This window comes from Esox lucius, chromosome 25, assembly GCF_011004845.1.
Source record: "Esox lucius isolate fEsoLuc1 chromosome 25, fEsoLuc1.pri, whole genome shotgun sequence".
Taxonomy (NCBI): Eukaryota; Metazoa; Chordata; class Actinopteri; order Esociformes; family Esocidae; genus Esox; species Esox lucius.
The window spans coordinates 20,949,655-20,977,143 of NC_047593.1; the positions used below are offsets into that span (position 1 = coordinate 20,949,655).

Here is a 27,489-nt window from a genome sequence, read left to right on the forward strand (position 1 = left end):
GTGTGTGCGTGCGTGCGTGCGTGCTTAACAGAAGTTAATGGGCGTGGCTCCTTGGCCGTTGCTATGACACCGCTTTTGCAGACGCTTTGGAGTGGAGCATTCTGGGACATGTAACTTAATAGGTATACAAGTGGTGATGGTTTGGTAAGGATTTGTCTGGCTCAAACACAGGAATGAAGGTATTGTACTATGAGTAAACGTCTCTGTTTACTTTTTATAAGCTTATACATTTTCGGATTAGCTTTACGCGTTGATATGTCGCGTTCTTCTGGAGATGAATAGCTTGCGTTAGCTAACTAGTTGCACGGCTAACTATCTAACCCTAACTGTTAGCTAGCATTGCCACAAGTCAAACCACTTGTTATAAACTAGATGGCTGCGTTTAGACAGAGATACCGATGGTCTTTATTGATGATTTGTGTCAGGTTTTGTGAACTGCTCCTTGCAGTGCTGTTTGTAGAGAATTGTCTTTAGAACCATCACTGACGTACACAGGAATAAAATGCAGCCACTACTGTTCGCGCTTACTGTACTGTGTTATACCTGTCTGCTGAGGAGCGTTTGCTTAATTACTGTAAATGAAAACTAGCTGGTCACCAATAGCCATAAACTGTCATTTTATATAGTCACGAGGTCAGATTTCATTGCCACAAACACGGAAAATAGTATTTTTTACGGTACATTTGAATACCATTGGTATTCAACTCTTACCCATCGATGGAACCTCATGACCTACACCCGATGTAAGACATTCCCGTTGGTCATTTTATGCCTTAGTTCTGGGAGAAATCCGAACTGGTCCACAAAGCGCCATAATTTGGTAACTGCCCAACAAATATCTGTCTAAAATGAATGTCCTCTATTGCTTTTAATGAATCAGGTTATTATAGGAATGTGGGTTTGAGTGTGCTTTAGGCTATTTATTTCAGAATACAAAGTAGAAATAGGTGGGTTTATTAAGCTATGATGTCCTGGGTGGATTAATTAACCTGGTATGTTAGATAATTGGATGAGAGTGGCAAGATATATTAACTTGGAATAATTAACCTGGTAGGTTAGATAATTGGATGAGAGTGGTATGATATATTAACTTGGAATAATTAACCTGGTAGGTTAGATAATTGGATGAGAGTGGTATGATATATTAACTTGGAATAATTAACCTGGTAGGTTAGATAATTGGATGAGAGTGGTATGATATACTAAGCAGGTTAGGGGATCCCTGGAGGTCTGATGCAACTTAACACTTGAACATGGGTTCAAATCTCTCAGCAATTTCATCAGAAACTCCTCTCTTTATCAGTCTCTCCTTCATCACTCTCTCTCTTCTCTTCATCAGTCTCTCCTCTTTCCAATAAAGCATCCCAATAACCCCCCCCCCCCTCCACACACAAAAAAATAGTTGAAATAAGGAAGTAGGCATGTTGTTAAGTTGCAAAATGTCCCGACAAACAAAATGTTTTAGTTGCAAAAACATTTAGTCAAAACAGTTAGAATACATCCAAATGAAAAGGATCGAGGAGTTTACCTGGATTATGTAAAATATTATTAATATCAAATCTGTTTGATAAAACCGTTCTGTCTGATGAAACGTTTCTTAACCAAAAGTTGGATTTAGCAGAATGAATACACACCAGGTTTAGATGAACAAATGTAGCTGTTTGGGGGATGCAATGCTACAGTTGTCCCTTGCAACCAGTAGGTGGCGCTAAAGGCCTACTCAATCTAGAGACACAACCAAAGAAACACACACACACACACTGTCAATGCTGACATCTGTCATAGTAAGAGAAAATGTGGTCCAGGTGTACCCGTTCTATGCATTCTTATTTCCATGCCATCTTCTATGGTGAAATAGAGTAGAGGTTCTGTTGCTATTAGATGCTATTTCAATGGACGGACCTGGTGATTGTGATTCCTCCTCTCTCCCGGTCCCCTCAGCGCGTGTTCACCCTGGCGGACCGATCCTGGGCCGGGTCCTGTGTCCAGTACAAGTGGCAGAAGACCCTGGGGAATTACATCGCTGTTGCAGGGTGAGTTGCTGCTGAGTTTTGTCTGAAATGTTTCAGTTGTGAAACAGAGCTGGATTTTAGTTCTGGTTTTACTGTGTATTAGAAAGTTATAGGAAACAAAAGAAAATAGTTTAAAGCTATGTATTAGGGCACTGTTTTTATTTGCTAATGAAAACACGGTACAACATTAATGTAAATACACATAAACAATAATTTTGTCGCTTTCCAAAAGGTATTATGATATCTTGCGAGATGGCTAGCTGAAATGTTTATAAGGTAATTTGAAAAAACTAAAGAGAGAGCTGTGAAGATCACCTGTCATGTAGTGATGTTATTCCAGTCTGTATTTTACCTGGACCAGAGCTAGACTTTGGGTTTGTGATATTATACCAGTCTGTATTTAACCTGGACCAGAGCTAGACTTTGGGTTTGTGATATTATACCAGTCTGTATTTAAACTGGACCAGAGCTAGACTTTGGGTTCATTATTTTATTATACCAGTCTGTATTTAACCTGGACCAGAGCTAGACTTTGGGTTTGTGATATCATAGATATTCAGCCTGTACTTGTGAAGTTGAGGCCTTTGGCATTGCTCTGGGACGCTGACCCCATCTTTTATTCTAGCGTAAATCTTGTCCTTTTTATTTTCAATTGTATTGTTATGGACTTTCTTTTCCAAAGACCTGACAACTCTGTGAAGATATTTGACAGACATGGGCAGAGGAAGAATGAACTCACACTTCCAGGGTGAGTAAAACAAACAGACACCTGATCTGAGTCAATACTAACATACATGTTCAACACTGACAGACAGACACTGATCTGCTGATATTTATTTGTAGCTGGGAACTAGTGATGGCCAAACAAGGCTTCATTAGTGTTATTTCAGCAGCAGAATATTATGCTGGCAGCACTCAGATTTTCTTTATCACAATAAAAGCCATCATTGAAATTTGAGGCCATATATTTAACAATCTAGTCCGTAAAAAAGAACAGACTAGAACCTCATTGGGAAGGACATTAAACATAAAATGACAGACTAGATTGACAGATTAACTATATTACCATATATATTTCAATGATGGCTTTTATTTTGAAAAGAAAATCTTTTGTGCGCTGCTAGCATAACATCCTGCTGCTAGAAGAACGGTAATGAAGCCTTGAATGGCCGTCACTACTGGGAACTATTACTTTTCCCTATGTCTAATTATTTTCTTTATGTCCATCTCTCTCTACTTGTCTCTCTCCTTTTCTATCTCACTTTCCCCTTCCCACTGTCTTTCGTTCCCTCTCTGTCTCCCTCCTCCTAGACGTTGTGTGGGAATGGACTGGGATAAGGACGGAGACGTCTTGGCAGTGATCTCTGACAAGTCCAGTTCCATCCACCTCTGGGACGCCAACGTCAACAAGACGTCACAAATAGACAGCGGGATGAGGTCAGCAGGAAACACACACACGCCAAACACTCAACACACACACACAGACACGCCAAACACTCAACACACACACAGACACGCCAAACACTCAACACACACACAGACACGCCAAACACTCAACACACACACAGACACGCCAAACACTCAACACACACACAGACACGCCAAACACTCAACACACATACAGACACGCCAAACACTCAACACACACACACAGACACGCCAAACACTCAACACACACACACAGACACGCCAAACACTCAACACACACACACAGACACGCCAAACACTCAACACACACACACAGACACGCCAAACACTCAACACACACACACAGACACGCCAAACACTCAACACACACATACAGACACGCCAAACACTCAACACACACATACAGACACGCCAAACACTCAACACACACATACAGACACGCCAAACACTCAACACATACAGACACGCCAAACACTCAACACATACAGACACGCCAAACACTCAACACATACAGACACGCCAAACACTCAACACACACACACGCCAAACACTCAACACACACACACATGCCAAACACTCAACACACACACAGACGCCAAACACTCAACACACACATGCCAAACACTCAACACACACACACACACTTCAAAAACTCAACACACACACACACACTCCAAAAACGCAACACACAAAGACACGCCAAACACTCAACACACACACACACACACTTCAGAAACTCAACACACACACACACACTCCAAAAACGCAACACATACAGACACGCCAAACACTCAACATACGCCAAACACTCAACACACACACAGACATGCCAAACACTCAACACACACAGACACGCCAAACACTCAACACACACACACAAAAATAGACATCCAGAGTTTATCATCCCCCTGTGTTCATTACTGTGTGTTGTCATAGAGACCAGATGTCATTCATCCTGTGGTCGAAGACTGGGCTCCTATTGGCTGTGGGGACTAACAAAGGAAACCTTCTAATCTACAACCAGCAAACGTCACGCAAGATCCCTGTTCTGGGTAACACACGGACACACAAACACAGACACACATTCTCACACAAACAGACACACATTGGTGTCACTACACTGGGGACGACCAACCCCTGATTACCATAATAAGAATATCTTATTTCCCTTAACCCCAAAACACCTGACTCTAGCTCCTGATTGTCATTCTAACTCTTTGACCAAACCAACTACACGCCTGCATCGTTCATCATAGACAACTCTGTCACGCAACATGTCTGGTTTAGTCAGGGTTGTAATTCTATATCCCAAAGGATTAAAATACCAAAAATAACACTTCTTTTTACCACCTTTGGTTTCCTGATTATAGTAAACCTAGCACACACACACTATGCAGATTGTTGTTTGGTGTGTCATTCTGTGACCCCCACAGGGAAACACACAAAATGCATCACCTGTGGGTGTTGGAGCTCTCAGAACCTGTTGGCACTGGGCAGCGAGGACCGCAGCGTAACCATTAGCAACCAGGAGGGAGACACCATCCGACAGGTATCGCACACACACACACACACGGACACGCACACACACGCACACTGATACTTTGTTCTTAACTAACCTCTTCCTGTACAATCCCGTCTCTCGTCATGGCCTCCTCATCATCTCGTCTCCTCATGGCCTCCTCATCATCTCGTCTACTCATGGCCTCCTCATCATCTCCTCTCCTCATGGTCCCCTCTCCTCATGGCCTCCTCATCATCTCCTCTCCTCATGGTCTCCTCATGATCACTTCATGGTCTCCTCAGACATCAGTGCGTGCTGATCCAGCTGATATCCAGTTCTCCGTGATGAAGACAGATGAGCGGTCTTCTCCTGGACAGAGCACTGTGAGTATTATGGATATAGTACACTACTTTAACCAGAGTCCTATGGAGAGATGACACCCTATTCCCTATATAGTACACTACTTTAACCAGAGTCCTATGGAGAGATGACACCCTATTCCCTATATAGTACACTACTTTAACCAGAGTCCTATGGAGAGATGACACCCTATTCCCTATATAGTACACTACTTTAACCAGAGTCCTATGGAGAGATGACACCCTATTCCCTATATAGTACACTACTTTAACCAGAGTCCTATGGAGAGATGACACCCTATTCCCTATATAGTACACTACTTTAACCAGAGTCCTATGGAGAGATGACACCCTATTCCCTATATAGTACACTACTTTAACTAGAGTCCTATGGAGAGATGACACCCTATTCCCTATATAGTACACTACTTTAACCAGAGCCCTATGGAGAGATGACACCCTATTCCCTATATAGTACACTACTTTAACCAGAGCCCTATGGAGAGATGACACCCTATTCCCTATATAGTACACTACTTTAACCAGAGTCCTATGGAGAGATGACACCCTATTCCCTATATAGTACACTACTTTAACCAGAGTCCTATGGAGAGATGACACCCTAGTCCCTATATAGTACACTACTTTAACCAGAGTCCTATGGAGAGATGACACCCTATTCCCTATATAGTACACTACTTTAACCAGAGTCCTATGGAGAGATGACACCCTATTCCTTATAAAGTAAACTCTTTTGACCAGAGGTTTAAGTGATAGGGACCAGCACCTCAGCTATAGGAATAGGGTGAATTTGGGACACAAACTCATAACACTGTCTGAACTCCAACCCGTGACCTTTGACTTCCTCAGGTGAGCGTTGCAGTGGGGAAGAAGACCCTGTTCCTGTTGAACCTCAACGACCCTGAAAACCCTATAGAACTGGCCTTCCAACAACGCTACGGACACATCATCTCCTACCGCTGGTGCACACACACACACGCACACACACGCACACGCACACACACACACACGCACGCACGCACACTGGAAGTATATGTCTATAACTTTGTTTTTCCAGGTATGGCGACGGCTACATCCTGATTGGGTTCTCTCAGGGATATTTCGTGGTGATCTCCACTCACATCAGAGAGATCGGTCAGGAGCTGTTCCAGGCTCACAACCACAAGGACAGTCTTGCCAGCGTGGCCGTCTCCTCAGCGCTCAACAAGGCTGCTTCCTGTGGAGACAACAGGTGCAGTGACTACACAGGGTTCACACACTCAACTGTATTTACCCCGCTTGGACCTTTACACAGAGATGACTGAACACAGGGTTCACACACTCAACTGTATTTACCCCGCTTGGACCTTTAAACAGAGATGACTGAACACAGGGTTCACACACTCAACTGTATTTACCCCGCTTGGACCTTTACACAGAGTGGTGGGTGTGTGGATAAGTGGGTGGGTGTGTGGCATTGTCTTTTTTCCATCCATATTTGCCCAGTTATCTATGTCCTTGTAAATCTTTGGTGTGTGTGTTCGGCAGCATTAAGATCCATGACCTGTCTGAGCTAAAGGAAATGCACGCCATTGTCAACCTGGATGATGAAACTAAAGGTGAGACCTCAACCTCTTCAAATTACAACACTGTTGACTGCATTTACAACACTCTTGACTGCATTTACAACACTGTTGACTGCATTTACAACACTGTTGACTGCATTTACAACACCGTTGACTGCATTTACAACACCGTTGACTGCATTTACAACACCGTTGACTGCATTTACAACACCGTTGACTGCATTTACAACACCGTTGACTGCATTTGTTTCTGTGTCCTCTTGGTGTGTCGTTATCGTTGTGTGTGGTTGCCTTTGGTTGTGTTGGTGTGTGTGTGATTATATGCATGTGTTTCCCAGGTCTGGACCAGTTGAGCTGGACAGATGATGGTCAGCTTCTTGCCTTGTCCACCCAGAGAGGAACGATTCATGTTTTCCTGACACGCCTCCCCATTCTGGGACACAGCTGTGGGACACGCCTGGCCTACCTGACCTCACTGCTGGAGGTCACAGTGGCCAACCATGTAGAGGGGGTGAGAACACACAACCTACCTCACCTCACTGCTGGAGGTCACAGTGGCCAACCATGTAGAGGGAGTGAGAACACACAACCTACCTGACCTCACTGCTGGAGGTCACAGTGGCCAACCATGTAGAGGGAGTGAGAACACACAACCTACCTCACCTCACTGCTGGAGGTCACAGTGGCCAACCATGTAGAGGGAGTGAGAACACACAACCTACCTCACCTCACTGCTGGAGGTCACATTGGCCAACCATGTAGAGGGGGTGAGAACACACAACCTACCTGACCTCACTGCTGGAGGTCACAGTGGCCAACCATGTAGAGGGAGTGAGAACACACAACCTACCTCACCTCACTGCTGGAGGTCACAGTGGCCAACCATGTAGAGGGAGTGAGAACACACAACCTACCTCACCTCACTGCTGGAGGTCACATTGGCCAACCATGTAGAGGGGGTGAGAACACACAACCTACCTCACCTCACTGCTGGAGGTCACAGTGGCCAACCATGTAGAGGGAGTGAGAACACACAACCTACCTCACCTCACTGCTGGAGGTCACAGTGGCCAACCATGTAGAGGGAGTGAGAACACACAACCTACCTCACCTCACTGCTGGAGGTCACAGTGGCCAACCATGTAGAGGGAGTGAGAACACACAAACCTACCTGACCTCACTGCTGGAGGTCACAGTGGCCAACCATGTAGAGGGAATGAGAACACACAACCTACCTGACCTCACTGCTGGAGGTCACAGTGGCCAACCATGTAGAGGGAGTGAGAACACACAACCTACCTCACCTCACTGCTGGAGGTCACAGTGGCCAACCATGTAGAGGGAGTGAGAACACACAACCTACCTGACCTCACTGCTGGAGGTCACAGTGGCCAACCATGTAGAGGGAGTGAGAACACACAACCTACCTCACCTCACTGCTGGAGGTCACATTGGCCAACCATGTAGAGGGGGTGAGAACACACAACCTACCTCACCTCACTGCTGGAGGTCACAGTGGCCAACCATGTAGAGGGAGTGAGAACACACAACCTACCTCACCTCACTGCTGGAGGTCACAGTGGCCAACCATGTAGAGGGAGTGAGAACACACAAACCTACCTGACCTCACTGCTGGAGGTCACAGTGGCCAACCATGTAGAGGGAATGAGAACACACAACCTACCTGACCTCACTGCTGGAGGTCACAGTGGCCAACCATGTAGAGGGAGTGAGAACACACAACCTACCTCACCTCACTGCTGGAGGTCACAGTGGCCAACCATGTAGAGGGAGTGAGAACACACAACCTACCTCACCTCACTGCTGGAGGTCACAGTGGCCAACCATGTAGAGGGAGTGAGAACACACAACCTACCTGACCTCACTGCTGGAGGTCACAGTGGCCAACCATGTAGAGGGAGTGAGAACACACAACCTACCTCACCTCACTGCTGGAGGTCACAGTGGCCAACCATGTAGAGGGAGTGAGAACACACAACCTACCTCACCTCACTGCTGGAGGTCACATTGGCCAACCATGTAGAGGGGGTGAGAACACACAACCTACCTCACCTCACTGCTGGAGGTCACAGTGGCCAACCATGTAGAGGGAGTGAGAACACACAACCTACCTCACCTCACTGCTGGAGGTCACAGTGGCCAACCATGTAGAGGGAGTGAGAACACACAACCTACCTCACCTCACTGCTGGAGGTCACAGTGGCCAACCATGTAGAGGGAGTGAGAACACACAACCTACCTGACCTCACTGCTGGAGGTCACAGTGGCCAACCATGTAGAGGGAATGAGAACACACAACCTACCTGACCTCACTGCTGGAGGTCACAGTGGCCAACCATGTAGAGGGAGTGAGAACACACAACCTACCTCACCTCACTGCTGGAGGTCACAGTGGCCAACCATGTAGAGGGAGTGAGAACACACAACCTACCTGACCTCACTGCTGGAGGTCACATTGGCCAACCATGTAGAGGGGGTGAGAACACACAACCTACCTCACCTCACTGCTGGAGGTCACAGTGGCCAACCATGTAGAGGGAGTGAGAACACACAACCTACCTGACCTCACTGCTGGAGGTCACAGTGGCCAACCATGTAGAGGGAGTGAGAACACACAACCTACCTGACCTCACTGCTGGAGGTCACAGTGGCCAACCATGTAGAGGGAGTGAGAACACACAACCTACCTGACCTCACTGCTGGAGGTCACAGTGGCCAACCATGTAGAGGGAGTGAGAACACACAACCTACCTCACCTCACTGCTGGAGGTCACAGTGGCCAACCATGTAGAGGGAGTGAGAACACACAACCTACCTGACCTCACTGCTGGAGGTCACAGTGGCCAACCATGTAGAGGGGGTGAGAAAACACACCGACACGTGTCATGAACTGTCTGTCTTTGACAGGAAGCTCCTGTTGCCGTGGCGGTGGAAGTGGAGCCTAACTTCATTGCCGTGGGACCCTACCACGTTGCCGTGGGGATGAACAACCGAGCCTGGTTCTACGCCCTGGGAGACTCTGGTGTGTGCATGTCCGAGTGAGTGCGTGTGTGTTTGTGTGTTTGAGACACTGACTGTCTTTGATTGGGTATCATGCATCCGTGTTAAAAAATTACATTAAAGACAATTACATTAAAGACAATTACATTAAAGACAATTACATTAAAGACAATTACATTAAAGACCGTTACATTAAAGACCGTTACATTAAAGACCGTTACATTAAAGACAGATACATTAAAAGCAATTACATTAAAGACAGATACATTAAAAGCAATTAGATTAAAGACAGATACATTAAAAGCAATTAGATTAAAGACAGTGACATTAAAGACAATTACATTAATTCCAGAAGCAAGAAGAGTGATCAAATGTATTGAAGTTAAGCTATAACAGTTTATGTCCCCCAGTCAATGTGTCTGAATATGTTATGTCTCGTGTCTGCATCACCTGTCCGTCATCTTCATCATGCTGTCTGTTGTTTCCTCTAAAGGTGTTGAGAAGCTGAAGGACATTGAGTATTTGGGCACCATTGCCAGCATGTGTCTGAACTCGGATTACGCAGCGGCTCTGTTCGAGGGGAAAGTCCAGCTCCACATGGTGAGATGCCATCTCTAGTGCATCTCAATGTCTGAAACCGTCGCAGCCTGCCCCCTCTTCCTATAGGGGTCAGGGTTATAGACCTCTACCTCACTGTATAGGGGTCAGGGTTATATACCTCTACCTCACTGTATAGGGGTCAGGGTTATATACCTCTACCTCACTGTATAGGGGTCAGGGTTATATGCCTCTACCTCACTGTATAGGGGTCAGGGTTATATGCCTCTACCTCACTGTATAGGGGTCAGGGTTATAGACCTCTTCCTCGTTGTATAGGGGTCAGGGTTATAGACCTCTTCCTCACTGTATAGGGGTCAGGGTTATAGACCTCTTCCTCATTGTATAGGGGTCAGGGTTATAGACCTCTTCCTCACTGTATAGGGGTCAGGGTTATAGACCTCTACCTCACTGTATAGGGGTCAGGGTTATAGACCTCTTCCTCACTGTATAGGGGTCAGGGTTATAGATCTCTACCTCACTGTATAGGGGTCAGGGTTATATGCCTCTACCTCACTGTATAGGGGTCAGGGTTATAGACCTCTACCTCACTGTATAGGGGTCAGGATTATATGCCTCTACCTCACTGTATAGGGGTCAGGGTTATAGACCTCTACCTCACTGTATAGGGGTCAGGGTTATAGACCTCTTCCTCACTATATAGGGGTCAGGATTATATGCCTCTACCTCACTGTATAGGGGTCAGGGTTATAGACCTCTTCCTCACTATATAGGGGTCAGGATTATATGCCTCTACCTCACTGTATAGGGGTCAGGGTTATAGACCTCTTCCTCACTATATAGGGGTCAGGATTATATGCCTCTACCTCACTGTATAGGGGTCAGGGTTATAGACCTCTACCTCACTGTATAGGGGTCAGGGTTATAGACCTCTTCCTCACTATATAGGGGTCAGGATTATATGCCTCTACCTCACTGTATAGGGGTCAGGGTTATAGACCTCTACCTCACTGTATAGGGGTCAGGGTTATAGACCTCTTCCTCACTATATAGGGGTCAGGATTATATGCCTCTACCTCACTGTATAGGGGTCAGGGTTATAGACCTCTTCCTCACTATATAGGGGTCAGGATTATATGCCTCTACCTCACTGTATAGGGGTCAGGGTTATAGACCTCTACCTCACTGTATAGGGGTCAGGGTTATAGACCTCTTCCTCACTATATAGGGGTCAGGATTATATGCCTCTACCTCACTGTATAGGGGTCAGGGTTATAGACCTCTTCCTCACTATATAGGGGTCAGGATTTTATGCCTCTACCTCACTGTATAGGGGTCAGGGTTATAGACCTCTACCTCACTGTATAGGGGTCAGGATTATATGCCTCTACCTCACTGTATAGGGGTCAGGGTTATAGACCTCTTCCTCACTATATAGGGGTCAGGGTTACTACGCACACAGGGCTAATCCAGAGCGAGGGACGGGTCTGGGTCAGAGGTCATGGACGGCTGTGGACGTACTGCTCTGTGTGATGAATGGAGGGAAAGGTGCTTTTGAATAGTTTAAATCCTTCCTGTCGCGTGTGTGTGTCTGTCTGTGTGTGTGTGTCTGTCTGTGTGTGTCTGTCTGTGTGTGTCTATCTGTGTGTGTCTATCTGTGTGTGTCTATCTGTGTGTGTCTGTCTGTGTGTGTCTGTCTGTGTGTGTCTGTCTGTGTGTGTCTGTCTGTCTGTCTGTGTGTGTCTGTCTGTCTGTCTGTGTGTGTCTGTCTGTCTGTCTGTGTGTGTCTGTGTGTGTGTCTGTCTGTGTGTCTGTGTGTGTCTGTCTGTGTGTCTGTGTGTGTCTGTCTGTCTGTGTGTGTCTGTGTGTGTCCGTCTGTGTGTGTCCGTCTGTGTGTGCAGATTGAAGGGGAGGACCAGCTTGAGCAGAAACAGACTAAATTGTTCCCAGACGGAGACAGTAAAGAACGCATCATCAGCCACGCCCTCACTAACGACTTCCTGTTTTACGGCACAGATGTAAGATACACACACACACACACGCACACATACACACACACATATTACACAAGAAAGGCCGTTCAGTATAGATTAAAGCAGCACATGTACCAATCATCCATCTCCCTCTCTCTCTCTCTCTCTCCCCCCTCCATCTTTCTCTCCCTCTCTCCCTCCCCTCTCTCTCTCTCCATTCTTCAGAGTGGTGTAATAGTGTGTGTTCTGGTAGAAGACTGGCAGGTGGTAAATGAATACCGTCACCTGGTTGGCGTCAGAAAGGTGTGGTGTCATTAAACTCTTCAACAACACAATGCTTATTGTAATGATGATGATTCTTTTTAGAATATTATGCAGTTTTATTATACATTACTATCATTATCATTTCTGAAACTGTGTTTGTGCAATTGTTTCTTTGGTTTCATAAAATATTAAGACAAAAGTAATATATTAAAGGTGTTTCCTGATCCCAGCGGAACACGACTGGTCTTCATCGACGACAAAAGTGACGGCTTCCTGCTGTCGCCTGTGGCTGTGAGGGCACACTAACGAGACACACACACTCTATTAACACACCCACTATGCGCTGTCATATACTGCTCTCTCTGACGTGTGTGTGTGTACCAGGTGAATGACTCCTATGTGGAGATCCCGAGCTTCTCCCCGACCATCACAGGTGTGTTGTGGGAGACCTGGCCGGCAGACAGAGGAGTATTTGTAGCCTTCGACGATGACAAAGCCTACACCTATGCCATGCATAAAAACACCATCTACGGTACGGAGACACACACCATTTCTTGATATTATGTCTCTCTGTTTCCTCCAGGTCTCAGGGTGTGTTTGATGATTGTCTTTGTCTCCAGGTCTCAGGGCAGTGTTTGATGATTGTCTCTGTCTCCAGGTCTCAGGGCAGTGTTTGATGATTGTCTCTGTCTCCAGGTCTCAGGGCAGTGTTTGATGATTGTCTTTGTCTCCAGGTCTCAGGGTGTGTTTGATGATTGTCTTTGTATCCAGGTCTCAGGGCAGTGTTTGATGATTGTCTTTGTCTCCAGGTCTCAGGGTGTGTTTGATGATTGTCTTTGTATCCAGGTCTCAGGGTGTGTTTGATGATTGTCTTTGTATCCAGGTCTCAGGGTGTGTTTGATGATTGTCTTTGTATCCAGGTCTCAGGGTAGTGTTTGATGATTGTCTCTGTCTCCTCCAGGTCTCAGGGTGTGTTTGATGATTGTCTCTGTCTCCTCCAGGTCTCAGGGTGTGTTTGATGATTGTCTCTGTCTCCAGGTCTCAGGGTAGTGTTTGATGATTGTCTTTGTCTCCAGGTCTCAGGGTGTGTTTGATGATTGTCTTTGTCTCCAGGTCTCAGGGCAGTGTTTGATGATTGTCTTTGTATCCAGGTCTCAGGGTGTGTTTGATGATTGTCTCTGTCTCCTCCAGGTCCTCGGGTGGAATTTGTAGGCAGCACTAAGCTCCCGTTCTCCCACAAGCCCCTACTGCTGTACAACGGCGAGCTGACCTGTCAGACGCAGAGCGGGATGACCAGCAGCGTTGCCCTGAGCACACACACCTTCCTCACACACGCACACACCCCCAGCCCGCCCCCACACCCCCCCGAGGAACTCAGCAAGCAACTCACACAGGCACTCATGCTGAAGAGGTGAGGCCACAAGCCAGCACTGTGACGTGTGTGTGTGTTTGCATTAATTTCAGCGTGTCTTTATTTACTAATGTGTGTGTGTGTGTGTGTGTGTGTGTGAGGTTCCCGGAGGCGTGGGAGCTGTGTAAGGCGCTGGGCACGGTTGAGGGCTGGACTGAGATGGGTCGGTCCTGTCTGGTTCACATCGAGGTGGACCTGGCCATCAGAGTGTTCCGGATGAGTGGCAACGTTGGCATGGTGATGTCCCTGCAGGCCATCAAGGTCAGAGGGCACACACACACACACACACACACACACTGAATGAGATACCCACCCTCTCAGAAACCCTCTCAGTCAAATAATTTTCTCTCCCTCCTCTCTCTGTACCTCCATCTCTCTCTCTCTCTCTGTACCTCCATCTCTTCCTCCTCTCTCTCTCTGTACCTCCATCTCTTCCTCCTCTCTCTCTCTGTACCTCCATCTCTTCCTCCTCTCTCTCTCTGTACCTCCATCTCTCTCTCTCTCTGTACCTCCATCTCTCTCTCTCTCTGTACCTCCATCTCTCTCTCTCTCTGTACCTCCATCTCTTCCTTCTCTCTCTCTGTACCTCCATCTCTCTCTCTCTCTGTACCTCCATCTCTTCCTCCTCTCTCTCTGTACCTCCATCTCTCTCTCTCTCTCTGTACCTCCATCTCTCCCTCTCTCTCTGTACCTCCATCTCTCTCTGACAGGGGACAGAGGACATCAGTCTGTTAGCAGGACATCTGGCCATGTTCCTTAATGACTACAACCTGGCCCAGGACCTCTACCTGCAGTCTTCGTGTCCCAGTGCCGCGCTGGAGGTTAGCAAGCAGGTTTATTTATGTAGCACAATTCATCCAGAGAAACTATTCAATGTGCTTTACAAAGAAAGAGAAAAAATATAAAAATGCAATAACATAAAAACCAATACTCAAATGAAAACATCAAAACAACCTCATCATAATAAAACATAGAATAAGAAAATATAAATAGAATTAAAACGGTCATAGGCACGTGAGAAGAGTGTTCCCACGGTTTGTTTGAGTTGTCTGTTTGCATCAAGCGTCTTTCAGTGCAAGTGATTAAGTTGCTAGTGTGGGTGTGTGTTGGACCCGGCAACAGGACCTACAGCACTGGGACAGTGCTCTAATATGTGTGTTGGACCCGGCAACAGGACCTACAGCACTGGGACAGTGCTCTAATATGTGTGTTGGACCCGGCAACAGGACCTACAGCACTGGGACAGTGCTCTAATATGTGTGTTGGACCCAGCAACAGGACCTACAGCACTGGGACAGTGCTCTAATATGTGTGTTGGACCCGGCAACAGGACCTACAGCACTGGGACAGTGCTCTAATATGTGTGTTGGACCCGGCAACAGGACCTACAGCACTGGGACAGTGCTCTAATATGTGTGTTGGACCCGGCAACAGGACCTACAGCACTGGGACAGTGCTCTAATATGTGTGTTGGACCCAGCAGGACCTACAGCACTGGGACAGTGCTCTAATATGTGTGTTGGACCCAGCAGGACCTACAGCACTGGGACAGTGCTCTAATATGTGTGTTGGACCCAGCAGGACCTACAGCACTGGGACAGTGCTCTAATATGTGTGTTGGACCCAGCAACAGGACCTACAGCACTGGGACAGTGCTCTAATATGTGTGTTGGACCCAGCAACAGGACCTACAGCACTGGGACAGTGCTCTAATATGTGTGTTGGACCCGGCAACAGGACCTACAGCACTGGGACAGTGCTCTAATATGTGTGTTGGACCCGGCAACAGGACCTACAGCACTGGGACAGTGCTCTATTATGTGTGTTGGACCCGGCAACAGGACCTACAGCACTGGGACAGTGCTCTAATATGTGTGTTGGACCCGGCAACAGGACCTACAGCACTGGGACAGTGCTCTAATATGTGTGTTGGACCCAGCAGGACCTACAGCACTGGGACAGTGCTCTAATATGTGTGTTGGACCCGGCAACAGGACCTACAGCACTGGGACAGTGCTCTAATATTTGTGTTGGACCCGGCAACAGGACCTACAGCACTGGGACAGTGCTCTAATATGTGTGTTGGACCCAGCAACAGGACCTACAGCACTGGGACAGTGCTCTAATATGTGTGTTGGACCCGGCAACAGGACCTACAGCACTGGGACAGTGCTCTAATATGTGTGTTGGACCCGGCAACAGGACCTACAGCACTGGGACAGTGCTCTAATATGTGTGTTGGACCCGGCAACAGGACCTACAGCACTGGGACAGTGCTCTAATATGTGTGTTGGACCCGGCAACAGGACCTACAGCACTGGGACAGTGCTCTAATATGTGTGTTGGACCCGGCAGCAGGACCTACAGCACTGGGACAGTGCTCTAATATGTGTGTTGGACCCAGCAGGACCTACAGCACTGGGACAGTGCTCTAATATGTGTGTTGGACCCAGCAGGACCTACAGCACTGGGACAGTGCTCTAATATGTGTGTTGGACCCGGCAACAGGACCTACAGCACTGGGACAGTGCTCTAATATGTGTGTTGGACCCAGCAGGACCTACAGCACTGGGACAGTGCTCTAATATGTGTGTTGGACCCAGCAACAGGACCTACAGCACTGGGACAGTGCTCTAATATGTGTGTTGGACCCGACAACAGGACCTACAGCACTGGGACAGTGCTCTAATATGTGTGTTGGACCCGGCAACAGGACCTACAGCACTGGGACAGTGCTCTAATATGTGTGTTGGACCCAGCAGGACCTACAGCACTGGTACAGTGCTCTAATATGTGTGTTGTGTTGTGTTAGATGAGAAGAGATCTTCAACACTGGGACAGTGCTTTGATGTTGGCTAAAAGTTTGGCGGAGGATCAAATACCGTTCATATCTAAGGAGTATGCCGTTCAGCTGGAGTTCATGTGAGTACACACCCTAATACACATGCTATTCAAACAAATGAAATGAACACCCACATAATGGTTTCAGTTTCTGATTTACCCCAATGTCTCTGTCTCTCTCTCTCTGTCTCTCTCTCTCTCTCTCTCTCTGTCTCTCTCTCTCTGTTTCTCTCTCTCTGTCTCTCTCTCTCTGTCTCTGTCTCTCTCTCTCTATCTCTCTGTCTCTCTCGGTCTCTATCGCTCTCTCTGTCTCTCTCTGTCTCTCTCTCTCTCTCTGTCTCTCTCTCTGTCTCTCTCTCTGTGTCTCTCTCTGTGTCTCTCTCTCTGTGTCTCTCTGTCTCTCTCTCTCTCTCTCTGTCTCTCTTTCTCTCTGTAGTGGAGACTATGTCAATGCCCTGGCTCACTTTGAGAAAGGCCTGACCCATAACAACAAGGCAAGTCTATGTGTTGTATGTTTCTTAATGCGGATGTGTGTGAGAGTGTTTATTTATGTGGGTGGGGTGTGTTAATCATTTGGATCTGTGTGTGAGAGTGTTTATTTATGTGGGTGTGGGATGGTTAATCCCTCAATAGGAACTCTTTATGTAAGTACGGAGACAAAATTCCCTTGGCACAATTAACAGTTTATTTGCAAATAGAGAGTCGTGTCAAAAGCTTACAGAATAACCCTCTGAGGAATCTCTGAGGTAAATACATGAACAGTCAGTATTTATTACAGTTAAAAGGGGTGTGGTCAGATGCTGCCCAGCTGTCAACAATACATAGATGGATGTGTGGATGTGTGAGTGTTTACTAATGTGGATGTGTGTAGTTCAAGGAGCATGATGAAGCTTGTCAGGGGGGTGTGGCCAGGATGTCAATAAGGATGGGTGACATCAGAAGGGGCGCGGCCCAGGCCATCGCTCATCCCAGCAGAATCCTGAAGAAGGACTGCGGAGCCATACTGGAGAACATGAAGGTATAGATCTATCATTGACTACCTCCATACTGGAGAACATGAAGGTATAGATCTATCATTGACTACCTCCATACTGGAGAACATGAAGGTATAGATCTATCATTGACTACCTCCATACTGGAGTTAATAATAATATAGATCCAGTCTGATAATGACTAGACATCCTAAACATAATAATAATATAGAACCAGTCTGATAATGACTAGGTATCCTAAACATAATAATATAGATTCAGTCGGATAATGACTAGGCATCCTAAACATAAAAATATAGAACCAGTCTGATAATGACTAGGCATCCTAAACATAATAATATAGAACCAGTCTGATAATGACTAGGCATCCTAAACATAATAATAATATAGAACCAGTCTGATAATGACTAGGCATCCTAAACATAATAATAATATAGAACCAGTCTGATAATGACTAGGCATCCTAAACATAATAATAATATAGAACCAGTCTGATAATGACTAGGCATCCTAAACATAATAATATAGAACCAGTCTGATAATGACTAGGCATCCTAAACATAATAATAATATAGAACCAGTCTGATAATGACTAGGCATCCTAAACATAATAATATAGAACCAGTCTGATAATGACTAGGCATCCTAAACATAATAATAATATAGAACCAGTCTGATAACCAGGCATCCTAAACATAATAATATAGAACCAGTCTGATAATGACTAGGCATCCTAAACATAATAATAATATAGAACCAGTCTGATAACCAGGCATCCTAAACATAATAATATAGAACCAGTCTGATAATGACTAGACATCCCTCTCTCATCCCTCTCTCATCCCTCTCTCATCTCTATTATTTCTACAGCAGTTCTCAGAAGCGGCCCAGTTATATGAGAAGGGACAGTATTATGACAAGGCAGCATCAGTCTACATACGCTGCAAGAACTGGTAGGACACAGACACACACATCTCTGTTCTACCCAGGGGAACCTCCTGCTGTGCTCCTGTTGTGTTCCTGCTGTACTCTGATGTGTTCCCTCCTGTCAGGTCCAAAGTAGGAGAGCTGCTTCCTCAGGTGTCGTCTCCTAAGATCCACCTGCAGTACGCCAAGGCCAAAGAGGTGGATGGGAAGTAGGTTCCTGCTCCATCCTTCTGTTTTCCTTGTGTCTTTATGTCTGTCTGGGTGTGTCCTGCCTGCCTGTCTGTCTGGGTGTGTCCTGCCTGTCTGTCTGGGTGTGTCCTGCCTGTCTGTCTGGGTGGGTGTGTCCTGCCTGTTTGTCTGGGTGGGTGTGTCTGCCTGTCTATCTGGGTGTGTCCTGCCTGTCTGTCTGGGTGGGTGTGTCTGCCTGTCTGTCTGGGTGGGTGTGTCTGTCTCTGGATTGGTGTATGAGTCTGTTTGGGTGGGGGGGTCTGGCTGTCTGTCCGGGTGGGGGGGTCTGGCTGTCTGTCCGGGTGGGGGGGTCTGGCTGTCTGTCCGGGTGGGGGGGTCTGGCTGTCTGATCCCAGGTTTAAGGTGTTTCTGTGTGGGACTGACTGTGTGGGTCAGGTTTCAGGAGGCGGTCCAGGCCTATGAGAGTGCCAAGGACTGGGACAACGTAATCCGGGTCCTGTTGGAACACCTCAACAACCCAGAGGACGCTGTCCGCGTCGTCAGGGAGACGCACAGCATTGACGGGGCCAAGATGGTTGCCAGGTGGGTGTCTGGCCCACACTTTCCCCTTCAGAACCATTGGTCTGGCCCACACTCTCCCCTTCAGAACCATTGGTCTGGCCCACACCCTTGCCTTCAGAACCATTGGTCTGGCCCACACTCTCCCCTTCAGAACCATTGGTCTGGCCCACACTCTCCCCTTCAGAACCATTGGTCTGGCCCACACTCTCCCCTTCAGAACCATTGGTCTGGCCCACACCCTTGCCTTCAGAACCATTGGTCTGGCCCACACTCTCCCCTTCAGAACCATTGGTCTGGCCCACACCCTCGCCTTCAGAACCATTAGTCTGGCCCAGTGGTCTCTTTTCTGTAGTCTTGAAACCGAACATCCTCCTACACATCCCATTTAGACTGGAATTGTTGAATATGTTTTGTTCAAGTCACACTGAAGTCTGTGTGTGTGTGTGTGTGTGTGTCAGGTTCTTCCTGTGTCTCTGTGACTACGGTTCAGCCATCCAGTTCCTGGTGTTGTCTCACTGTAATGACGAAGCGTTCCAGCTGGCCCAGCAACACAGACAGATGGACATCTATGCTGACATCATTGGTCTGTCTGTCTGCTCGCCTGTCTTCATGTCGGTCTGTCTGCTCGCCTGTCTTCATGTCGGTCTGTCTGTCTGCTCGCCTGTCTTCATGTCGGTCTGTCTGTCTGCTCGCCTGTCTTCATGTCGGTCGGTCTGTCTGCTCGCCTGTCTTCATGTCGGTCGGTCTGTCTGCTCGCCTGTCTTCATGTCGGTCGGTCTGTCTGCTCGCCTGTCTTCATGTCGGTCGGTCTGTCTGCTCGCCTGTCTTCATGTCGGTCGGTCTGTCTGCTCGCCTGTCTTCATGTCGGTCTGTCTGTCTGCTCGCCTGTCTTCATGTCGGTCTGTCTGTCTGCTAGCCTTTCTTCATGTCGGTCTGTCTGTCTGCTCGCCTGTCTGTCTGTCATTGTGATACATATTTACTTGGCATGTTGAGTTACACAATCTAAGAAGTGTATTTACTCTGCGTGTGCGTGTAGGGTTGGAGGCCACCAAAGAGGACTTCCAGAGCATAGCGCTCTACTTCGAGGGGGAGAAGAAGCATCTGCAGGCCGGGAGGTTCTTCCAGAAGAGTGGGCAGTTCAGCAGAGTAGGAACCCCCCCCCCTCTCCTTCAACACTCCCTACTTCTATAAAATCACTGACTCACCCCCCCTCCCCCTCTCTCTCCCTTCAACACTCCCTACTTCTATAAAATCACTCACCCCCTCCCCCCTCTCTCCCCCACCCCTCCCTCTCTCCCCCTTTCCTCTCTCTCCACCTCTCAGGCTCTGAAGCACTTCCTGAAGTGTCCCAACACTGATGACAACCTGGCCATTGAAATGGCTATAGAAACGGTGAGGTGTGTGTGTGTGTGTGTGTTTGTGTGTGTGTGTGTGTGTGTGTGTCCATGCAAATAGGTTTACAGTGAGAATTATTATTTATGGATCCCCTGCTGATTTTGTACGTTTGCCCACTGACAAAGAAACGATCAGTATAATTTGAATGGTAGGTGAGAGACAGAATAACAACAAAAATATCCATAAAAACACATGTAAAAAAATTTATGAATTGATTTGATATTAGTATTCGACCCCTCTGCAAAACATGACTTAGCACTTGGTGGCAAAACCCTTGCTGGGCATCACAGAGGTCAGACGTTTCTTGTAGTTGGCCACCAGGTTTGCACACATCTCAGGAGGGATTTTGTCCCACTCCTCTTTGCAGATCTTCAAGTTATTAAGGTTTTGAGGCTGACGTTTGGCAACTCCAACCTTCAGCTCCCTCCACAGATTTTCTATGTGATTAAGGTCTGGAGACTGGCTAGGCCTTAATGTGCTTCTTCTTGAGCCTCTCCTTTTTTGTCTTGGCCGTGTGTTTTGGGTCATTGTCATGCTGGAATCCATGACCTATTTTCAATGCCCTGGCTGAGGGAAGGAGGTTCTCACCCACGATTTGACAGTACATGGAGCCCCAGACCGAGGGAGATTGACAGTTCTTTTTGTGTTTCTTCCATTAGCAAATAATCACACCAACTGTTGTCACCTTCTCACCAAGCTGCTTGGCGCTGGTCTTGTAGCCCATTCCAGCCTTGTGTAGGTCTACAATCTTGTCCCTGACATCCTTGGACAGCTCTTTGGACTTGGCCATGGTGGAGAGTTTGGGATCTGATTGATTGCTTCTGTGTACAGGTGTCTTTTATACAGGTAAGAAGCAGAGATTAAGAGGACTCCCTTTAAGAGTGTGCGCCTAATCTCAGCTCGTTACCTGGATAAAAGACACCTGGGAGACAGAAATCTTTCTGATTGAGAGGGGATCAAATACTTATTTCACTCATTAAAAAGCAAATACATTTATAAAACTTTTCACATGTGTTTTTCTGGATTTTCTTTTTGTTATTCTCTCTCCCTTTTCAAATAAACCTACCATTACAATTCTAGACTGATAATTTCTTTGTCAGTGGGCAAATTTACAAAATAAGCAAGGGATCAAATAATTTTTTCCCTCACTGTATGTGTGTGTTTCTGTTCATAAACGTGTGTGTGTGTGTGCGTGCGTGCCTGCGTTCCAGGTGGGTCAGGCGAAGGAAGAGTCTTTGACCAATCAGCTGATTGATTACCTGATGGGTGAGAGTGATGGCATGCCCAAGGTAATCAATATTACATTACCTCATCTGTTTACCTCTGTGTATTTGTCGGTCATTAAGTGCGTGCGTGCGTGCTTGTGTGCGTGAGTGTGTCTGCGCGTGTATGTGTGTGTGTTAGACTTTCATTTTGAGCGATAGAGGCTAAATGGAGATGCAATGGAAGATGGGGATTGTCTTATAATATTTATTATTGAATGTACAGCTTCCCAGTGTCGTGGTGTCGCCACCTGCCGCCCAATCAGTGTGTTTGTTTTCCATTTAATCTGATTGGCTGCCTCAGCCAGGGAGCCAATCGTTGAGCAGAGCTCTGTTGTCTTCCTGTCCAGGATGCCAAGTACCTGTTCCGCCTGTACATGGCCCTGAAGCAGTACAGAGAGGCAGCGCGGACCGCCATTATCATCGCCCGAGAGGAGCAGTCTGCTGGTACAGACACACACGCGCACAACCTGTGTGTTTGTCAAGCTTTTATTGTATATGCATACTATACAAGCATAGTAACTCATGGAAGCTCATTTAGGCTTGGGATTAGGGTTAGAATTAGTTATGGATTCAGTTTCAATTCAGGGTCAAGGTGACTGTTGGGAATTGAATTGGAGTACATTTGTGTCCTCACAACTGCAGTTTGTTTTCTAGGTAACTACCGTAATGCCCATGATGTGCTGTTCAGTATGTACACGGAGCTGCAGACCCAGAAGATCAGGATCCCTGCTGAGATGAACACCAACCTCATGATCCTACACTCCTATATCCTAGTCAAGGTAGGACTACGATGTTAAACTTGGTAAAGGTGTGGGTGAAATTCAACACTACTGTTGTTTGCTCCTTGGGGTTTAAGGCCGGGTGTTTTGTAAAAGCACTTTGTGACAACTGCTGATGTAAAAAGGGCTTTATAAATACATTTGATTAATTGAGTCATTACACTAGGAAAGGGTTTAGTAACTGAAGTTGCATAGATCTGTGGGGTTTAGTCACTGATGTTGGTGTGTCAGGTGTCAGGTTTAGTCACTGAGGTTGCATAGATCTGTGGGGTTTAGTCACTGATGTTGGTGTGTCAGGTGTCAGGTTTAGTCACTGAGGTTGCATAGATCTGTGGGGTTTAGTCACTGATGTTGGTGTGTCAGGTGTCAGGTTTAGTCACTGAGGTTGCATAGATCTGTGGGGTTTAGTCACTGAGGTTGGGTAGATGTGTGAGGTTTAGTCGCTGAGGTTGGGTAGATCTGTGGGGTTTAGTCACTGAGGTTGGGTAGATCTGTGGGGTTTAGTCACTGAGGTTGGGTAGGGACGTGAGGTTTGGTCACTGAGGTTGGGTAGGGACGTGAGGTTTAGTCACTGAGGTTGGGTAGGGACGTGAGGTTTAGTCACTGAGGTTGGGTAGAGACGTGGGGCTTAGTCACTGAGGTTGGGTAGGGACGTGAGGTTTAGTCACTGAGGTTGGGTAGGGACGTGAGGTTTAGTCACTGAGGTTGGGTAGAGACGTGGGGCTTAGTCACTACCTAACCCTTTCTAAGCTCAGTGATCAAACCCTAACTAAGTGCAATGATTAAATCCAAGCCCCTTGCCCAGTGCAATGACATAGCCCCACACACCTACCCAACCTCAGTGACTAAACCCTCCCCAAGTGTAATGACATCCAGGTTTGAGTCGACAAGGGATTACTACCTACAGACCCAGATGTCTTGGTTTCAGATACACGTTAAGAGAGGTGATCACTTGAAAGGTGCTCGTATGCTCATCAGAGTTTCCAACAACATCAGCAAATTCCCCTCACGTAAGTAACACACGCACTCCCACGCAAACTAGTCATTTATTTCTCCCACAATTGTAACCCTTAAATGACGTGTCTGTGTGTGTGTGTGTGTGTGTGTGTAGACATCGTGCCCATCCTAACATCTGCAGTAATTGAGTGCCATCGTGCTGGTTTGAAGAACTCGTCATTCAGCTTCGCCGCCATGCTTATGAGACCAGAGTACCGCAACAAGATTGATCCCAAATACCGGAAAAAGATAGAGGCTATGGTCCGGTAGGAAACATGTTCACCAGATACAGGGAACCGAGACCTAACCCTGCCCCCCAGACCTAACCCTGCCCCCGGGGCCACACCCCAACCCAGAAATGTTTGTTTGATCCAGTGTGAACTTCCCCACAGAAACACCTCTCTCTCAGTTAATTAATTGTTGTTCGATGACCTTTCAAATGATATTAATTACATTGTCAAAGTATGTGTAAACACTTTGGGTTTGGTCACTGAACTGGAATGTACTTTGGGTTTGGTCACTGAACTGGAATGTACTTTGGTTTGGTCACTGAACTGGAATGTACTTTGGTTTGGTCACTGAACTGGAATGTACTTTGGTTTGGTCACTGAACTGGAATGAACTTTGGTTTGGTCACTGAACTGGAATGTACTGTGTGTGTGTGTGTGTGTATTTAACAGCAGTCAGAACTCTCACCTCGTTCTACCATGTGACCTGTGTGGGGTCCTGGGTGGGGTCCTGGGTGGGGTCCTGGGTGGGGTCCTGGGTGGGGTCCTGTGTGGGGTCCTGGGTGGGGTCCTGTGTGGGGTCCTGTGTGGGGTCCTGTGAAGGGTCCTGGGTGGGGTCCTGTGTGGGGTCCTGGGTGGGGTCCTGTGTGGGGTCCTGGGTGGGGTCCTGTGTGGGGTCCTGTGTGGGGTCCTGGGTGGGGTCCTGTGTGGGGTCCTGTGTGGGGTCCTGGATGTGCTGACGGTGTTCTGCTCCTCCTGTAGCCGTCCTGACACCAGTGAAGTGGAGGAGGACACGACTCCCTGTCCGTACTGTGGTTTTCAGCTGCCCCAGTGTGAACTCCTCTGTCCCGGCTGCAAAAACACTCTGCCCTACTGCATCGCCACGGTAACACTCCTCACCACAGTATTACATCAACTAGGAAGTGTTGCCAGGATGAGTTAATCAAACGTGTCGTCTCCTCGTGTCCAGGGCCAACACATGGTGAAGGAGGACTGGTCGATTTGCCCTCACTGTGAATTCCCTGCTCTCTACTCTCAGCTCATCCAGTGGGTGATGCACTACACACAGCCCTCATACCCCCTAACCTCTAACCTTTAACCCTTTCCCTGTTCTCACTTAGCGAGAAAGCTCTCTTAAACTTGGGGGAAAGGTTGGGGTTCGGATTAGCTTTTGGTGTTATAGTTAGGTTACTGGGAAAATATCATTTTAAAATTGAGTCCCTAAAAGGTCCACACAAGTATAATAATGTGCAAGTGCGTGCGTGTATGTGTGTGCACGTGCAGGCTTTTGGAGACGGAGAGTGTGTGTCCCATGTGTTCTGAGACTGTCATTGTGGACCAGGTGAAGAAGATCTCTGACTGTTCTCACTACCTGCAACCTGATGTCCTGGAGCACTGAAACAGGTTAACACAGACACACACACACAGACGGACACACACTTTAGCACCAATACATTTATTTTGTAAAAAAATGTTTTACAGGCTGACAAACACCCTCTGTGTTTTTGTGTGTTTCCCACTCACAAAGATGGTTTACTTTCTATATTTGATCATTCTGGTTCAAAATAGTAATACACACACACACAAAGATAGTTTACATGCATACATACGACAAACAGACCTACATGATATAAACAGCCAGATGGCATAAAGCTGCACATCAGTGTTGAACTGTAGTAACGGTTTAGATGGCAGACTGTGATGTTCTCTGCTCCTCAGAGCTGCTGTGCCCTGGTGGTGCCGAGGGGAACTACAGCACCAAATAAGGGACAGTGTAACCTGGCAACCTGGGACAGTCCTCGTCTTTCTGTTTACTGTTGTTTAAATGGGTCAACATGGAGGGACGACTGAAAACTGTCGACATTACCATGAAACTGTTTTACCTATATTTGCTGATGTACTGTACATATCAGCAGTGACTCTTGTTTTCTGTTCCTTCATATCGACAATGTTTAAAATATCACCATGTTCAACACATCACATTACTGGTGTTATTTATTGCCTCTCCTCAACTTTGCAACCAATGATGACAATAAACACATTTATTGGATTAAATAATAATAATATAAAGTGCCTTAATATTATCAATGTAAGAAAGGAAAGCACATGTAAATGAACATCTGGTCTATTTAGCTAGTTTTGTCAGAGATGTAGTTAATACAGTCTAGGGTCTCCCAGGATCAGATTAGGTCCGGTCACTTGGTCTCCCAGGTTTAGATTAGGTGCTCCACCCACTAAACCAAGCACCATACCCCACCCACTAAACCAAGCACCATACCCCACCCACTAAACCAAGCACTGTGCTCCACCCACTAAACCAAGCACCATACCCCACCCACTATACCAAGCACTGTGCTCCACCCACTATACCAAGCACATTACTCCACCCACTAAACCAAGCACCATGTTCCACCCACTATACCAAGCACCATACTCCACCCAATAAACCAATCACCGTGCTTCACCTACTATACCAAGAATAGTACTCCACCCACTAAACCAAGCACCTTGTCTTACTTATCAAATCAAGTTTATTTTCATACTTCAATTCCAGTCATTCACAAACATAATAATGATGGGGGGGTCAAACATGTCCTACTCAATACCTTCAACTTTTGGAAAATGCTAAATGAAAAACAAACCCTAAGAAAAGGTCATCCTGGAAAACCAAATCCTTGTTCCTTGTTTTTTGGTTGCCCTTCTCACTCATTCCATACCCAGATCACTCACTTTCAGTGTAAAGTTAAATACAGGCTTCTTATGAGGCATTCTTCACCCACTGTATTCACCTAAAGAAAGTATTATCTTGCTAATCAACTACTGTGGTAACATACAATACTGAACCAAAGTTTTAGGTCACCTAACAAAAATGTTCAAAACCATTTGTCTGGAAAGTGTTTATTTGCAATTAAACACAATTATATAACAATACTACTGTGTATAACTTGCCCTTTGGTAGTTCTTGTCTCATTCTGGTCATTCCTAAAATCCACTATTCCTTTGGCTGTCAGTAATTTCAGTTCTTTGCAGCCAATTACCAAATTAAAAATAAATCCACAAATTCACCGCACCTCCTAAACAAGAACAAAGAAACTCAGTCCAGAAGAGAAAAGGTATTAGCCCTTCCACATAGTGGTAATCAAATCTAATAACTGGTCCCAGGTCACACTAGACGTACATATATTGTGTGTGAATAAAAGCCAC

General features: G+C 46.7%; 1 protein-coding gene across 1 annotated transcript; it reads left to right on the top strand.

Annotated features, from left to right (window-relative positions):
* Positions 1 to 94: 94 nt before the first annotated feature.
* On the top strand, positions 95 to 27,186 carry wdr19 (WD repeat domain 19). The gene is made up of 38 exons (XM_029118127.2): positions 95 to 179; positions 1,942 to 2,033; positions 2,695 to 2,760; positions 3,324 to 3,449; positions 4,377 to 4,492; positions 4,874 to 4,989; positions 5,244 to 5,324; positions 6,171 to 6,283; positions 6,379 to 6,552; positions 6,849 to 6,919; positions 7,225 to 7,397; positions 9,815 to 9,929; positions 10,401 to 10,507; positions 12,367 to 12,483; positions 12,664 to 12,741; positions 12,916 to 12,993; positions 13,087 to 13,234; positions 13,894 to 14,113; positions 14,215 to 14,374; positions 14,824 to 14,934; positions 16,926 to 17,035; positions 17,391 to 17,448; positions 17,826 to 17,972; positions 18,817 to 18,899; positions 18,999 to 19,082; positions 19,498 to 19,644; positions 20,082 to 20,206; positions 20,660 to 20,769; positions 20,947 to 21,015; positions 22,230 to 22,307; positions 22,631 to 22,727; positions 22,938 to 23,062; positions 23,991 to 24,072; positions 24,174 to 24,324; positions 25,048 to 25,171; positions 25,256 to 25,332; positions 25,570 to 25,689; positions 26,005 to 27,186. Exons 1-37 carry the CDS (start codon positions 174 to 176, stop codon positions 25,682 to 25,684), a joined length of 4,050 nt encoding a protein of 1,349 aa, XP_028973960.2. The 5' UTR covers positions 95 to 173; the 3' UTR covers positions 25,685 to 25,689; positions 26,005 to 27,186.
* Positions 27,187 to 27,489: the final 303 nt, after the last annotated feature.